Genomic DNA, 14,530 nt, shown 5'->3' with positions numbered 1-14,530 from the left:
ACCTGCCTTCTCGACCCGGGCCACAAAAAAAGGTTGCTGTCGACCAGAGACATTTCTGCCCTCTTGCTGCTGTGCCAGTCTGGAGCAGGGGAAGGCAGGACAATAGGCATCCTGTCACATGGAGAGATGACCACCTCCCAGACAGGATTTTGTGCTTTGGGGCTGGGTGGGAGCACTTCCAAAGTGCCTGAAAGTCTGCATCTGGGGCACACTTGGTGTCCCTGTGCATAGTCCAGTTCAAACCTGTCCTGGGAGCCGTTGGCTCCTGCTTTTGCGCAAAACTCGACAAAGTACATGGTACTATCTTCCCCACTGTCCTGACCCTCCCCTGGGAGGGTCCAATGAATCTGGCCAACACTCCCCCTTGGGTACAAAATGGCTTACCTGGCTATAGGACCCTAGTTTTGACGTGGACAAGATTCTGATCAAGAAACCACTGAACTTCGACCATCTGGACACTCTGAACTCGATTGGGCTCAACTTCGTCTCCCTCTCTGTTCAAAGCATTGTCTGTGCCTCTGCGTCATACAGGCTCTGTGCAGGACCTGTTGAGCATTAAAGACATCTGAAGTATCTCCTTAGGGTGAAGGAGTCACTCATTTGCAGGAACTGTAATGCAACTGACCGGTCTGCTGATCCTGAGCTCCTGTGGACTCCGAAAACTCCAGCAACACAGGAGGTGTTCTTTGAGGATGAGCTGCCCTCTCACTGAGTTTGAGGCCAGTATCCCTCGCGGGGAACACATAACCCGAACCCTTGGGCACGCATTCTTTTGCAATTGCATATGCTTGTTGGAGTTTGTGAGAAGTTGGCCTGGTATATGCTGTCCACTAATTAAAGTGGGCACCTTGTATCAGTCCAATCAACCCTTAATAATGATTAGGTTAAAGACAAGCTTTATAGAAAGCTATCCTAGTGGTAGCTGTGGAGAGCAGCCTTCAGGCTAAGTCTCGAAGGAATGTACAGCAGCTTGTTTTACCAGCTCAGAACCTCCTGAATAACCAAATGAAAGGAAAACCACACAAGAGATATATAAAATATATGTATTTATTACTAAACACTCTCTACTAACATCTATACGAGATTAGAGCACAAGGCAACCAATACTTAATCAATAGAACGACACTAAATAGCACAATACATAGCGGGCTCCAAGGGGAGACAAAACATCTACTAAAAAAATGGTATAACAACAAAAACTTCACTAGACACAGTGCCTAGAGCACGTAGAATTGCTAGGACCCGAAGGAACCACCCAAAGCAGGGACACAGGGAGCCCACGGAGGACGGGTGCAGTGTGTGAACACAGACGCGAGTTCCGTACAACTCTATGGGAAAGTCACAGTTGGAAAACTAACGTTTAAGGACACTTAGGAGAGGACTTTAAGCAAACCCTTTGGAACACAGACTGTTCTAAGGTAAGCACCCTTGTGAGTACTGAGGTACCCCTGTTACCTATCCCAGGGGAGCCAGTGCATAGGGGTCAACTGGTGTCAGAAACCTTCATCGTTTTCAATGGCGTGACTCAAAGAAGTGCTGCTGCCGGGGAGATGAAAAGTGTCCAGTGGAATTCATGCCTGGATCTGAGGTAAGAAGAACCTGAAAGCAGATGGGACATAGTCTGGGTCACTTCAGGGTGACCAGGGGTTCGGTAGGCGAATGCCCACAGATTTTAGTGCTTCAGGTGAGAAGACTGGATGCTTGACTCTGCAGCCACGGGGACCAGGAGACGTTGACGTTGACCAAAGTCCAGAGGTGAGCTGTCCTATAAAGGATGTTAAGTGCTGAGGGGTCAGTGTCCAGATTGAACACCAACACGCCTTGTCAAATGCAACCCACACTTGCAGAGAAAACAAGCCATGGTGAGGACCAGCAAGGTCCTGGAGACGCTCCAAGCTATGGGCAGTCAGGGCATATATGTAGCAACCAGGAAAGCCCAAGAGAAATCAAAGTTACCTACACAGGGACCCACAGGTCAACGGACCAGGGATCGCGAAGGGACCTCTAGCTGAATCATGAAGTACCGGCCCACGGAGCATTAGTGGAGGCCAGAAATCTTTGGTGAAAATACTCCTCTGAGTCACGACTACAGGTAGCCCAAAGCACATTCTCAGGGATTACCAAAAAGCATATGCTGCTCCACACACAAGGGATACTGGTCTCAGGATTTCTGAGAGAGCAGATAAACCTCAGAGATGCTCGTATCCGGCTCCTGGTTGACCTCAACATCTCCTGGTCCCCATGGCTGCAGAGTCAAGGTCAACATCTTCACACCTCAAGCACCTGACATCAGTGGGCATTCGTCTACTGATACCCTGGTCACTCCTGAGTGAGCCAGACTCTGTCCCCTCTGCTTTCAGGTTCCTTCCTTCAAAAATCCACCTGTGACACTTTTCTTATTTCCAACAGTGGAATTTCTTTGACGACTCCCATTGAGAACGACATCAGTTTCTGACGCCAATTCGACCCTATGCACCCGGCTTCCCTGCGATAGGTAACTCTGGTACTTTGGTATCCACTGGTGGGGTGGCTCACCAACCTTCTATGTTCTAAAGGGTTTCTACGTAACCCACTGGGAACGGTCCTTAAACACTAAAACTGAAACTGCGACTCTCCCATTGAATTGTACGTAGCACGCCGTCATGTTCTCACACTGCACCCGTCCTCCGTGGGATCCCTACCTTGGGTGGTTCCTTGGGGTTCCAGTGATTCTTCAACCTCTAGACACTGCCTTGACTCCAGTCGTAGTTCTTATACCACTATTTTAGTATATGCTTTGGTCTCCCACTGGAGCCCACTCTGTACCACTCTGAGCCTCGTTTCCCAGTTGCTGGATGGTGGCCCAGATTAAGCCTATTCTAAAAAAAAACAATAGTGACCCTACCACTCTGTCCAATTATAGGCCGATCCCGCTTCTGCCTTACTTCGGGAAGGTACTGGAACACCTTGTTAATAAGCGAGTTTCAACTTTTATAGAGGAACAGGGTCTCTTTGATCCCTCGCAGTCAGGGTTCCGTCCTGCCCACGGGACCGAGACGGCTGTGATGGAGGTAGTGGACAACATTCGTCTCACTCTAGACAGGGGTGAGTCTGCTGTGCTTATCCTATTGGATTTATCAGCAGCCTTGGACACCGTCTCCCACAGCGTACTCTTTCAACAACTGTAGGAGATTGGTGTCAGAGGCAAAGCCCGTGCTTGGTTTGGGAGTTATCTTGCAGACCGGCTCACCTATGTAAAGGTTGGCACCCTCGAATTCAGTAGGATCCCCCTCTCTGTAGGAGTCCCTCACGGATCTATCATAAGTCCCCTGCTTTTTAATCTTTATCTTACCCCCCTAGCCAACATAATAAAATCTTTTGGGTTTTCAACAGTGTCTTACGCAGATGGCACTCAGGTGTTGATTACCTGCAGTTTGGACTTTCTTGATACCCGTTCCAGAAATGCATGATCGCGATTAAGGACTGGATGAGTGCCAATAAACTCCAACTGAACTACGGCAAGACAGAAATAGTGCTGTTTGGTAAAGCCATGCAGATATGGTCACAAGATTGGTGGCCGCCAGAAATGGGACTCTGCCCAGACCCTAAGGAGGTGGTACGTGATCTGGGAATCATGATTGAATCTACCCTTTCTATGAAGTCCCACATCAATCTTGTGTCCCGTACCTGCTATGGCATCCTACACAGGCTGCGTAAAATATTTAAGTGGCTTCCCCTTGAGTCTAGGAAACCTCTGATTCAGGGGCTCATTATCAGTCGTTTAGACTATGGTAATGCTTTGTTTGCCTCCATAAATGAATGCCTGTTGACCAAACTACAAACGGTTCAGAATGCCGCAGCTCGTTTGGTGCTTGGCCTGGCCCCCAGGTCATCAGCCCTGCCTAGTCTCAGGGAACTGCACTGGCTCCCGGTGCGCCAAAGAGGTCACTTTAAGATACTCAGTATCGTGCTTAAGCTTCTTATGGGAATTGTCCCTTCCAACCTAGCAAATAAATTGGTTTGGTATAATCCTCCAAGACTATTAAGATCCAGTTCTAAATGCCTCCTGGTTCAGCCAAGGGCCAGAACCACGAGAAACGGCTGTCGGGCTTTTTCCTATATAGCCCCCCTACTTTGGAACAAACTGCCCCTCCATCTGTCATCCATATCCAATCATTCGGCATTTCGGAAGGCTCTGAAAACATGGCTTTTCCCTAATTAACCTGTGCCACTTCCTTTAATTCATGGCTGGTGTCTCTCCCTGCTAGCGCTTTGAGACCTTTTTGGTGATATGTGCGCTATATAAGAATTTATGACTTATGACTTATGACTTATTAGTGTAATTACATTTGTTTCTGTGCTACAGTATTGTGTGCTATGTGTTTATCTGCATGTAGCAGATACTGTGAGGTATTTAAGGTGTAATAATAAATACATATTTTTATAACTGCTGTGTGGTTCCCCTTTCATTTAACAAATACATTATGGTTGCATTCTGATGAAACAAGCTGCTTAAAATTACTTCAAGACTAAGCCTGAAGGCTGCTTTCCCCAGCTACCACTTGGATATCTTTCTAAGGTTATCTTTGACCTCTTAAATCGCCTTAAGGGTTGTTTGGACTGGTACAAGGGGCCCACTTTAATTAGTGGACATCATATAGCAGGCCAACTTCTCACACTTTACATGTAGGAGTAGTTGGGCAGCAGAGTTCTGAATCTGTTATAGTCTTTTCATAGTTGATAAAGATGGTTCTTGGCGGGGGCCATTGGCATAATCAAGTTTAGACAGCAGAATAGAGATAGTAGCTTGGACCTTGTGTGGACATCCCAGGTGGGGGAAGATGCATTGCAGAGTTTTCATAGTAATGAAGCTTGATCTTGCTACTTTGACCATATGGGCATTCACTGATAGCCTGGAGTCCATGGCAATTCTAAGGTTTCTTACTTCCTTAGAAATCTTAACATGTGGTCCCAGAGTGTCAGGCCACGCGGCGAGTGGTTCATATTTTTTCCAATTGCCACATTTGAGTATTTCCATTTTGGAAGCATTCAATTTGAGAGGACTCCATGTCATCCACTGATGAACAGCTTTGAGGCATCTGACAAATTGTGAATTTCTAATCTCTTTCGGCCTTTCCAGTTTAAGGAGTATTGTTGTATCATCTGCATAGTTAAAGCATGTAAGCTGAAATTCATTGATCATTACCGGTAATGACTTTATGCAGATGTTGAAAAGCATGGGTAAGATAATGGAGCCTTGAGGGATCCTGCTTATGTGAAGTACGGTTTGAATGAGAAAGGTGGGAAATGGATGACATTTGGTATGTTTTGAATGTAGGATGTGATCCAGACCAGAGCAGTCCCCTCTATGCTGACTTCATAGAGTCTTTGTAATAGAGTATCATGGTAAATCATGTCAAAGGCAGCCCTGAGGTCCAAGAAAAGTAGCGTAGCATATTCTTCCTGTGAGATAGATTCTGACCTTAGCTAACTCCCATATGGAGACCGAAGCACTGCAAAGTGAGATATTCACAAATTAGGGATGGTCAGGTAGTGGCCAATCCATACCTGATCATTCTGCTTCGGCAGTAGTTGTAAGTATATGTTCAAGTAAAATCAGTCCTGTTTTTAGGTTAGACAGGCAGGTGACACACTCATGCTTGAGTTATGCCTTACAACAGGAAATCCGATTTCAGTGGTCCACTGCTTGGAAATTTGATCTGGAGCACCAAGGACCACATCTGAATCATTTTACAGCATTAGTATGATCAGTGTGTCATAGGTCGCCATTGTTATAGTTGAACCACTTGATGGTGTATGGAAGATGGCTAGTTGTGCATTGAAGTGGAGTGAAGATCAATGGTGAAGTTTGGCAGAAAACATGTGGCTGAGACAAAATTAGAACTGAGGGATGAGGTGGGACTATTCACAGTGGTGGGACTTGGTACAGTTTCAAAGTAGGTGCAGAGAGTTAGTGTCGGATCGGTACCACACTGGTGACGCAGTGCACTGCGTCAGTGCTGATTGGCTCAAAGTCATCACTGTGTCGAGTTTGAAACAAAACAGCTACCGAACCTATTTCTAAGGTCCAGGACTAGATTGGCACCTTGGCAGTGTAGGACTCACAGATGGGAAAGTCCAGCAGCAGGGTTGTAGGAAGTGTTTGATGGCCACGAGATTCCAGGAAGAGGAAAAAGCCAGCAAGCCAATGGAGTCACTCTGGGTTCAAGTGAGATGCGGCCAGTCCTTTTCCTCAGCAGGGCAGAGATCAGCAGGCAGCAGTGAAGCTCGGCAAAGCAGAAAGCAGTTCCTTCATGTGGCAGTCGTTATAGAACAGCTGTCTTTACTTATAGTAGAGTTCTTCGCAGGTCCATTAGTTTACTGTCTTGTTAAGGTCAGAGCCCCAGTGCTTTTACCCAGTTGTGCTTTTGAAGTGGGTGTGACTTTAAAGCAAGCTCCTGAAGTACATGTGTACCCTTCCATCCCATCCCTACCTTTCAGGCTATCTGTAGGGGGTAATTAGACCTTTGTGTGAGACACCGGACACAGCCTATTCAAGTGTCAGCTCCTCCTCTTCCTGTCCAGGAAGAGCTATCAAAAAATATATGAATGCAGATGAGTTCTCTGTCAGACTCACCCTTCCTGTGTTTGTGGCTATAGAGAGGGAATGCACAAAGGGTAGCTGTCACCCATCCCAGGCATGTATTGGAGACAGGCTGCAAGGCACAGAGAGCAGTAAGAGCAGAAAACTGTCCACTTTCTAAAAATGGCATTTCTAAAGCAGTAATGTAATATACAACTTTATTAGTAAAGAGAATTTATCATTTCCATGCAAAATATATAAAACATGATTTAGCTACTCATTTCTAATCAGGAATTACAGCGTAAAATGTTTTAAGGTACTCCCAATGCTAGCATATGAGAGGAGTAGGCCTCACAGTAATGAAAAAAGAATTTAGCTGTTTGTCACTACCAGGACGTGTAAAACTTACAATTACATACCCTACCTTTCACTTATATACCACCCTGCCCTTAAGGCTACCCAGGGCTTACCTTAGGGGTTACTTATGTGTATTAGAAGGGGTGTTTAAGGCTTGTCAAGTAGATTTAAATAGCAAGTCAGAGTGGCAGTAAAACTGCACACCCAGGCACTGCAATGGCAGGTCAGAGACAGGTTTGAAAGGCTACTAGGTTGGGTGGCACAGCAGTACTGCAGGCCTACTAGTAGCATTTAGATTACAGGCACTGGGTATATGTTTTACTGCTTTACCAGGGACAAATAAGCAAACTAAATATGCCAATCATGTCTACACCAATGTCACCATGTTAAGGGGAGAAGCACATGCACTTTAGCAGTGGTCAGCAGTGGTAAAGTGCTCAGAATCCTAAGGTCCAAGTAAGCAGGCAGACAGTTTGAGGAAGACAACCCTAAGGATGACAGGTCTAAAAGGGTCCTGAAACCTTAAGTGTGATTTCATGGGTTGAGAGGGAGGAAAGTGAAAGGGAAAAGTGTTACTTCTGAGCTAGATTGAGAGGGAAGGGGTAACAGGTAATGATGCCACAGCAAAGCGGATAGAGTGGGGTGCTCAAGAGGATGGGGTTGGGATTGACCACCTATAAAATATGCAACACCACTACAAAAGCAGTTGTAATTTTAAATACTTTAGGTCTACTGACTTTATCACGGGTACTCATATCAATATATACACTATTTAAGATTCAGGCCACTTGGCTTTGTCAAAGGGCTCACCATGGCAAAATACAAAGATAGGCTATTGGCTTTGACACGGTAAACATTTTTAGCAATAACAACATTTTATACTTAAGCAATACATTACCTTGATAGCATTGTTTAAATTAATGCTAGCAATAATCATGCTCATATTAAATTATTATGTTTATAGGCACTGCAATGTTCATTGTCAATAAAGAATTTAAAGTAAATCATCTCAATTCCTCCAAAATGTGTGTCCCATCCTTTATTCACTTGTTTCAGGCCATGTACATCAGTCATATGGCTAACCAAAAGCCGTTCCTGTACTCTGGAGCTGATCAGTAGCGGCTCCTGGAGGGAGTGCTGCGGGGCAGGGAGGGGCATGGTGGGGGGTAGTATACTCCTGCATACAGCCGATCGGAGTTAGGTAAATAAATCAATAAAACAAATTAAATTGCGCGCACTGCTGCGCCAAATGTGTTGCAGTGCGCGCAATTTAATTTGTTCTATTTATTTATTTCTTAACCTAACTCAGATCAGCCGTATGCCAGAGTTTACTACCCCCCCACCCTGCCCCTCCGCCGCCCCGCCTCACGACCACGCAGCCATCCCTCCAGGAGCCGCTATGTATGCATGTATGCTTCTTGCTGAAAAAGACAGGTAAAGCTTTTTGAGAAGCAGCTTCTGTGGGAGTTGTATGCTCCTAGAAGCCCCCCAGACATGTTAGATTGATCCCTGTATTTCGAGGGGAACCACAAGAAAAGGCAAGTACTCAAAATAGCCCTCTAACAGGGCATTCTGGGGTGTTCCAAGCCCACTATCCATGAATATTAGAGTAACTGGCTCAGGGCGGTGAGTAAAGCAGCTTTGCCGCAGTCCTTTTCTGACACCATTTTTAAATTTGTGGTGCCCCAATCCTGCCCCAGGAGTCGTTAAAGAGGATCAGATTGTGTGCCACATGCTTGGAGGTTTTATTTTTCAGGCGACAAATTTCAAAATTTCAAGGTGGTATAACTCTGTTCCAGTGGGGCCAAATTTCTTCCTCGTTGACTCTGTTTGCTCCTGGTGGTGAACTCCTCATCAGGCCTCTGAAGGGGGGCACTTTACAGGAAGCTGCATTTTCTGCCTCCCTTCAACAGTCTTCTCCCACGCCTGGGTCATAGTGCTCCACTCCTTCTCCTAACCTTCAAAGATGAGCCCCTGCTGTGTTGGTTCCACATTTCTGGCCTTCCTCCTTCGCTCAGTGGCATTAGCTATTCCAGCCCAGGTACTGCACGACATGCAAAGTATCAGTGAGTGAAACTTAGGTTGTGGGGCTCATCTATAGTAAAGATCCAAAAAACAGCTAGTCGGAAGTGAAAACTCGTGGTGAACAAAACTTGTGAAACAAATTTGCTAAAATACTGAACCCCAGTTTGTCTTGAATGATGGACAATCAATATGATGTTCTAAGATTTCCCTATACTTTTCTCCCACAAAACTTCAGTTAAGAAGTACAAAACCTGAACTTAGTATTGTTTCTTAAAATGTTAACACTAGTGATAGTTTTTCTTTTTAATTTTTAATTAACAACTTGCTGGCTGATCAGTACTCTCGATCAAGTTAACAACCAATACATTTTAGCATCTCCTGTCTGCACTTACCAACCCTTTGAACTATCAAATATTGTTGTAAGTTTTGTTACATTTGTTGGTTGACATGGAAGATAAGTCACACACAAATTGTTCAGGAACACAAATCCTTGATTTCTATGAATAAGAATAGAGGCAGTTTGCAGCTTGTAAATATTGAATTCTTAGGTCAACCAATGACCTACAAGTTCGATACACTCTCATATTTTTGATACTGATCACCGACTCATCTTTTTATTACAATCCAAGTAATTTGCTAATTCAGATATTATTCTTAAATAATCTAGCAAACGTAAGTGATGCTCATTTTTAGAACTTTCCAATTGTAGCCTATAATGGATGATAAAAGATTCAATATTTAAGCTAAAATAAAATAATGAAATGGTGAACAAGCAGTTTGGGCTCCTAATTAAATCTTGCATTAACAGTTTACAAGACTTGGCATGAGTTGATTGGATAAGTATGTCTTTCTGGCTTGAGGCATACTTAGGGTAGAACATGGTGGAATACCAGGATGGATTGTCAGTGCTCATTGCTAAAGGTAGCCAGTTCGGACTTTAAGTAAATACCTATGATTATAGGAAACGTTGAGACCACCATGTTGGTACTATCTTAACATGGTGAGACAGACTTGCCAATGATGAAGCATGCCACAAAAAAGTGGTTGAGGCCTTTCTATCCAGAATATTCTGATTTTGTATTCCCATCGTTAAAGTCTTCTTCTTTGTGTTTAGGTTCTTAATGGATTAAGCTGCTGTATCTTTTTCTGATTGTGAGTTATGTGTGGAGGGTGTGCTGCAGTATAAGATCATATGTCTCTTTCTTTAGTGTGATATTAGAGGAAATGTTTCTTTCCTGCTTATTTTCCTGTTCAATTTGGAATTTCCCATGGCTCCATTCTGCATCCAATAAGCATTTCACAATACAATTTTCCCTTGTTTTACTGTCATTTCACCATTTAGACTTGAGTCTAAATTTATGGTGTTAACTCACAAATATTGTTCTCTTTGTATCCACATGAGCACATCGATACCTATATTTTTACATTTTAGGCTAGATGACTTGCATTCTCTTAGATTCTACCCCAAAAGGCAGCTTCTTTTCATCAAAGACTACAGATTCCTTCTTGTAGCTGTAATAAAAAAACAACTGAAGTTATTCAGTGCGTACACTCCCAAGACCCAGAAATATAAAACTCCACAACTTACTGATGGTGAATATACATGAGTGCATTACCGTTTCCCAAAGCGTGTGTGCATTTCGCCTTGTGAAGGCAATTAGCAAAATACATCCCCATATTAATAAAGGGTGACGGTACACACAATGGAAACAAATACTGTAGTCATGTAGGGCAGTGCAGACTCCTCTTGCAGGCCAGCACTTAATGAAGGTGATATTATGTAGGAGAATGTACACAGTGTGCAATATAATGATATGTTAACTCTCATTGGAGCTCCACATGTTCATATGTGTTTTCACCCCTTTATATTATATTATATTATATTATATTATATTATATTATATTATATTATATTATATTATATTATATTATATTATAATATATTATATTATATTATATTATATTATATTATATTATATTACATTACATTATATTATCTTATATTATATTATATTATATTATATTATGTTATATTATATTATAATATATAATACATTTGGGGTACATTAACCGATATAGTAATCCAAATTATCACTGCATGGAATTCTGAAGTGTACTCTAATATTTACAAAGTTTGGAATGTGTATTTTATCATCTCTTGTGTACCTGTATTGTAAGCTCAGAGTGTGTGAATCAGGGTCATGGTGCAGATGCAGATGTAAATTGGGCACATATGGGCCTGACTTTGTTGGGTGGAATCAAGTGCCATAGCCTATCATACGTTAAGTGTTCATAGACAGCTGTCAAACATGCTTTCTTCAATTAGGCAACTAATGGCGCTTAAGAGGTGAATGGCCTGAAAAAAGCCTGTCACGGCACTAACTCACCCACTAGTCAATAAGGGTAATCTTTTCAGTAGAGTTTTGTAAAGTCCACATCGCTGGCCACCTCACAGGGCTACTCCACACATTCGGATTAAGTGGTGAACTGCTTAAGTGACTTTTGATATTCACTGGAGCTGTCTTGCACCACTTTTGTTAGCAACAACATGATTAGTCTATTAAGTTGTATGCCAGTCCCACTATGTGCCTAATGAAATATATTATTAAATCTTGTTTTTTTTATTTGCTTTGAAATGGAAGTTGCTGGCATAAGGCCATTTCTTAAGAAGATGTCCAAAAGTCACCAAATTAAGCTTGATGTTCTACAACCATAAAACTGCCAGAAAAAAAGACTCGAAAAATCAAACACAAATTAATTAAGAAGGGCATTTTCATGCATTGTTTATCGACAGCAAAATTATAGTAGCCCAAATATCCAGAAGCCTAAATTTATCTTTAAGAGAAAATTTGAAGACGCTGTTAAAGTAATGTAAACTATGTTGTTGTTCACGTGAAGCACTTTGTAACTTCTAAAATGTCCTTAATGTTGTTAATCAAGTTTTCTATTTCTTATTATTGCATTTTCTAATGTAACGGAAGTATACAAACTGCACAATAAATAAATAGAAATTAACTTGTATCGAATGTGTAAAATGTGTGTGTGTGTGTGTGTGCGTGCATGCATGCACATGTGTGTGTGTTAAAGAGTACGTATCTGTCACAAAGGAAGTTGTGAATGAAAAACCAGCCAGAAAGCGTCTGTTTTCTGAGGCAGATATTTCTTTAGAAGGTGTAAAAATACTACATATTTGGTCAAATTAATTGTGTTTGTTTCTATCTTTTGCAAAGAATGTGAAAGATGATGGGCACCATGTTTGGAGATTGAAGCATTTCAACAAGCCTTCCTACTGTAATCTTTGTTTGAACATGTTGATAGGTGTGGGCAAGCAAGGCCTTTCCTGTTCCTGTAAGTACTAGTTATTAACTTCCGGATTATTTGACTTTAAAGGTTGTGGTTCTCTGAATTTGTACTTTTTTTCAAATAATAATGTAACATACGAAAATAATGTTCACTTTTCAGTTAAATGGATTGTTTTTTTCCGTGTCACATCAATTTCAGACGCTTTTTATGTTGCTCCATTCCACCATAAACACAGTATATTTTGTAGGAGGTAACAGTGTTTCAGATTGCAAGAGTCTTATGGTATTTGGTGGGACTGCGACATACTATATTTATGTGGGCTCTTCTGAGTAACACTTCTAGGGAGGAATAGGAACAGTGTCTCACACTGACGCAGGCACATGCTAAACATTTTCAGTTTTTTTCCCCACTGCTCTTTAATGAGGGGATATACTATTTTCTCATAGTAGTGTAGGATGAAGAGGCAAAGCATTTCTAACAGTGCTAAAGGATGAGGTGAGAACTATTTTGTAACCAATCAGTCCCAAAGGTGAAAAATGCATAAAGTGTATTTGATGCCTGCATAAGGTATGAGCAAGATTCTTTCACTCGTTTTTGAGGGCAGCTGTCATTCATTACTAAATATGTATAAGGAGATTTATTTACTGCATTTAATTTCGTTATAAGTTCTTAATATAGTAATGGTATCAGTGAATGCACCAACATGATGACAAATACCTACGTGTTTTGCGTTATACTTGAAGCACCTTTCACAATCTGAGGCTGTTGGGACCTTACTTCATTTGGGAAGGATTCCTCGGACAGTCCAAGGAGAAACATGTATTTCAGCTATCTAGTAAAGCCACTATATTGCATTGGTTCTGTTTAATCATTTGCATGAAGAATCAAGAAGATAAAGAGAATTAGGGTAGACTGATTGCTTTTCAATATTTAAGTATGCAATCTGGATAATTTGAAAGTCGAAATGCAAAAGATTGTACATCGATATAAGTGATGCTACACACTAATAGTGCATCCTTTAGTAATTCTGGGCTGCTATGCTGTCTCTTCTAAAATGTGTTTGTTTCAAAAAATGTGAATTAGTAGCTTCATTATTGTTCTATTAATTGGAAATATATATGTTATCGATTCATAAAAGATAGCTGTCAGGCGCCATTCCACTGAAATCCCAAAATATGTTTTGGATGATTGTGTAAGATATAAAACTAACTTCCCTTTGAAGGATACTGAAGTTGATGATAGCCCTCTGCTCATCTTACTGGAAATAGACTCTGCAGTGCTATGAAAATGGACATGCCTTGAAATTCAGAAATGCATTTTTTTTTCATAGGAGCTGCATTACTGTTCATATTTCAAAATATAGGGTCATTTTTTTCTAAAAAGAAACTTTAACTAAATGAGAAGCTCTGTCAACATTCATATTCTATTAGGATAGTCTGTCATTTATTAATCTACAACCACCTGAACAAGTATCAAAAACATGCACTTTGGTATTGCACATGTTTGCTCTGATATATTTCTCTACAGTTGTATGCATAATGATAATACAAATTGCTTGAAACACAGATTGTCTCCAAAATGTGGTTATGATGTGACTGTTGGACCTCTACTTGTGACATGGAAACCATGAAAACAGTGCATATCTGGAAACGACCTAATCAGCCATTTAGGGTTTGGATAAGTCAATAGACAAAATAGCATAAAAGTCATGTGGCCCTATTTTCAGGCCTGCCAGCTGCTCTAATGTCTATGTTTTGTAAAATATAGATATTTGTCATTCCTAAAAGACACCAACCCATTTGGCAGTCATCAACTTCTATTTAATATTTTCGTCATTTGGGAATTATTGTTGAAAATTTGACTTCAGTGTGATTTAATTAAGCATTTCCTGCTATGCCATGATAAAGTATTCTTGTTTTTATATTCATAATGCTTCCTGTGCTAATTAGCTTTTTGTATTGGATGAAAAAACAGTCTACTTTGAGCTTTCATTGATGCAGCTGATTGAGTAGACTATATGACAGATGAAGCATGATTGCGTTAATGACTTACTTGAATTAACATCTACGCTGAACCAGGTCTTAATTCAATGTTGTCCATTTCTCATCTTTTCAGTCTGCAAGTACACAGTCCATGAACGCTGCGTAGCTAGAGCACCCCCCTCTTGTATCAAAACCTATGTCAAGTCAAAGAAGAACACAAATGTAAGTTGCTATAAAGCTCAACTTATGTTGGCATGCATCAATACATACTTACAGTTCTTCCCTTTCTCTTATTTGTACC

General features: G+C 41.5%; 1 protein-coding gene across 3 annotated transcripts in view; it reads left to right on the top strand.

Moving 5' to 3' along the window:
- The window catches only part of DGKB (diacylglycerol kinase beta), a 1,765,597-nt gene that overhangs the window by 453,890 nt on the left and 1,297,177 nt on the right, over positions 1–14,530 (top strand). For all 3 annotated transcript variants that reach the window (XM_086941963.1, XM_086941961.1, XM_086941962.1), the window contains 2 exons: positions 12,175–12,292; positions 14,363–14,451. In XM_086941963.1, the coding sequence (XP_086798089.1) occupies positions 12,175–12,292; positions 14,363–14,451 (207 nt within the window). The remainder of the gene's footprint in view (positions 1–12,174; positions 12,293–14,362; positions 14,452–14,530) is intronic.

The sequence above is a fragment of the Lissotriton vulgaris genome, chromosome 10 (genome assembly GCF_964263255.1).
Source record: "Lissotriton vulgaris chromosome 10, aLisVul1.2, whole genome shotgun sequence".
Taxonomy (NCBI): Eukaryota; Metazoa; Chordata; class Amphibia; order Caudata; family Salamandridae; genus Lissotriton; species Lissotriton vulgaris.
This window is presented reverse-complemented; position numbering and strand designations above follow the sequence as displayed.